At 17.4% G+C, this 3,426-nt stretch overlaps 2 protein-coding genes across 2 annotated transcripts in view; one reads left to right on the forward strand and one right to left on the reverse strand.

The window, feature by feature from the left end:
- Nucleotides 1-1,045: 1,045 nt before the first annotated feature.
- PRSY57_1406000 (vacuolar protein sorting-associated protein 29, putative) lies at nucleotides 1,046-1,618 on the forward strand (the record flags this gene model as incomplete). The annotated part of the gene is made up of 1 exon (XM_012909677.1): nucleotides 1,046-1,618. The coding sequence occupies one exon, from the start codon at nucleotides 1,046-1,048 to the stop codon at nucleotides 1,616-1,618; it is 573 nt and encodes a 190-aa protein (XP_012765131.1).
- Nucleotides 1,619-2,551: 933 nt separating this feature from the next.
- Nucleotides 2,552-3,426, reverse strand: part of PRSY57_1406100 (glideosome associated protein with multiple membrane spans 3) — a gene marked incomplete at both ends in the record, with an annotated part of 1,341 nt that continues 466 nt past the window's right edge. The window contains 2 exons of the mRNA XM_020115256.1: nucleotides 2,552-2,781; nucleotides 2,980-3,287. Coding sequence (XP_019969912.1) covers nucleotides 2,552-2,781; nucleotides 2,980-3,287 — 538 coding nt within the window. Of the gene's footprint in view, nucleotides 2,782-2,979 lie in introns of the transcript that reaches the window.

Consider the following 3,426-nt stretch of genomic DNA (forward strand, 5'->3'; position numbering starts at 1 on the left):
ATATATACATATATTATATATATATATATATATATATATATATTTATTTATTTATTTATTTATTTAAAATTATGTTCATGTAATAAAATTTTTCTTTTGAAAGGACAATAATAAATTTATTTAATAAATAAAAATATATTTATCTATACTTATATATGTATACATATTTTTTAATATATTTATTTGTATTATTATAAAAAGAGAAAAAAAATATATATATTTAATATATAAATAAATATATATAATAAATATGTTGTAATATATTCTATAATAAATATGTAGTTAAAATATATGGGATATAATAATATATAAAAAAATAAATATATATATATATATATATATATATATATATATATATATATATAATATATAATATATAATATATATATATTTATTTTTCTTTAAACACTTCAAAATAATTAAAAAAAAAATTTGAAAAATATTAAAAATATATAATTTTGTGTTTATTTTATATAAAATAAAAGAATGAGAACATTTTATTAAATATGATAATTGGGATAATATGAAATGTTTCTTTTATTTTTATTTTTATTTTTATTTTCTTAAATAATTTTTCAAAGATTTTTCTTTTTTTTTGTTAATTAAAGAAAAATAGAGAATCAACATTATACTTCATTTGTATAATATATGTGTAAATTGTTAAAATATACATTATTCATATAATTTTATAATTATTTTTATTATTATTATTTTTTTTTTTTCAATTTTTTAGAATAACATATGAAAGAATACAAATATTTATATTTAAAAAATTAAGGAGGTTTTATATAAATTAGAAATATACCCCTTTAAAATGAATAAATATAAATATTGAAATATATATATATATATATGAAGATTTGTTTTTTTGGTATTTTTTTTTCAAGGTTATATATTTGTTAAATAACAATACAGTTGCTGAAAGAATATATATATATATATATATATATATATTATATATATTATATATATTTTATATTATATATAATATATTTTTTATATATTTTTTTTTTTTTTTTTTATCGAACCGTATTATTATTTAAAGATGAGTGGGAAATTGGAAGATATTGGGGAACTAGTTTTATTGATAGGAGATTTTCATTCTCCTATTCGTAATTTAGGACTTCCTGATTGTTTTAAGGAACTTTTAAAGACAGATAAAATAAAACATGTTTTATGTACAGGAAATGTAGGATGTAATGAGAATTTGGAATTACTTAAAAATATTGCTGACTCAGTACATATAACAAAAGGTGATATGGATGATAATTTTGATTTCCCAGAAGATATTACATTATGTATAGGAGATTTTAAAATATCTTTAATTCATGGACATCAAATAATTCCATGGGGAGATATGAATGCTCTTTTACAATGGCAAAAAAAATATGATAGTGATATTATTATAAGTGGACATACACATAAAAATTCGATTGTTCAATATGAGGGCAAATATTTTATTAACCCTGGCTCTGTTACGGGAGCTTTTCAACCATGGTTATCTGAACCTACTCCAACTTTTATATTAATGGCTATTGCAAAAAGTAATATTGTTTTATATGTATATGAAGAAAAAAATGGAAAAACAAATGTAGAAATGAGTGAACTACATAAGTGAACAGTTATATGATATATATATATATATATATATATATATATATATAAGTACATTTTTTATTTATTTTTTCTTATTTGTTTATATATATATATATATTTTACTTGAAACTAATTTTAATTAAAATTTTTATATTTAAACGTTCCTTTTATTTTTTTAAAATATTATATTCCTTTTCCAACATCTCCTTTACACGTCATTTATGTAAATTTAAAAAAATGAAAATAAAATAATTCAACTAATAAAAGGAAATATATATAATTATTTATTAAGCATAATTTGAAAGGGTTTTTTTTTCTCACATATTTAAATTATAAGACAATATATGTTACTAATTTATATTATAGAAAATCCACATAGGAATAATAAAACCTCATTAATACATATATAAAACATGTAATCAAATTATTTGTCATCAAAAATATAAAACCGTGGTTTGTAACAAATATTGTATTAATCAAAAGTGTTCGATCATATACTTTTTAGTATCAAGGAAAAAGAAACTAACCTGTAAGCGACATCATTTTTATAATATTATTATGGTGTAATATATACATATATATAGTGACAAATATGGTGTTATTTATAAATGAAAAAATAAATTAAATTATTATATGTTATCATATATATGATTTCCTTAATTATATATATATATATATATATATATATATATAATATCATGTTATCCTAAATTGTTTTTATATATACTTTTGAATTTTTTTTTTTTTTTTCTTTTTTAATTTATATATAAGAATATAGAAATATATACATATGTATATATATATATATATATATATATATATGTATATTTTATTTATTTAAAAAAAAAAAAAAAAAAAAAAGAAGAAAAAGTAAAAAGAAAATGAAAATGAAAATGAAAATGAAAAAGAAAAAGAAAACAAAATTTAAACAATTTATATATGGAAAAGACAAATATTAAGCTGGATAATAAGCATTTTGATTGGTATCTTGAGGATATGGAGTATAGCGCGAAAATTTTTCTACTTGTTGTTCAACATCATTTGTTAATTCTGTTTCATGTAAAGCTGGGGAGACATGGTTGACTTCTGGTTCGAAATAATATGACCATAAGGAAACTGCACCTAAGGCAAGCCATAATAATAAATTAGAGTAGCATCCGGAATTGCAAAATATTACAAAAATTTCTAAAATATTCAAATAAAATAAAATAAAATTAAATTAAATTAAAATGGAATATGTAAATGTCGGAAATATAATTTTAAAAATAAAAAAATAAAAAAAAGAATATATGTATTTCATGTTGTAAAAACAAAATATATTATACTTTTCAGTTATATATATTTTTTTTTTTTTTTTCTTTTTTTTTTGTTTTTTTGATATACCTGTTAATCCCGCAAAAACAAACATCACACCATTTATATATGCATGTAAATCTCCTGCTCCCTCATCATGATATACTTCTAATAAGTATGCAGCTAATCCGTATAATAAACAGGAAAAAGCATGAACCAAACGTACAAATATAAAAAATACCCATTCACTTCCACCTTCATTAAAATGAACATACCATTTTCTTGTATAAAATTTAGATATGTACAAATAAAAAATAAATTGTAATGTTGCACTTATTGTGTCCAAAAAGGAAGCTAATCTTAAAATTTTGGATCCAGCTCTATATCCTCTTGCCCAACTAAAAAAAAAAAAAAAAAAAAAAATATATATATATATATATTTATATATATTTATTTATTTTTTAATGAAAAAATTTATTTTTTTAATATATAAAATTAAATTATAATAAATTATTTATTTTTTTATTTTATATATTG

This window comes from Plasmodium reichenowi, chromosome 14, assembly GCF_001601855.1.
Source record: "Plasmodium reichenowi strain SY57 chromosome 14, whole genome shotgun sequence".
Taxonomy (NCBI): Eukaryota; Apicomplexa; class Aconoidasida; order Haemosporida; family Plasmodiidae; genus Plasmodium; species Plasmodium reichenowi.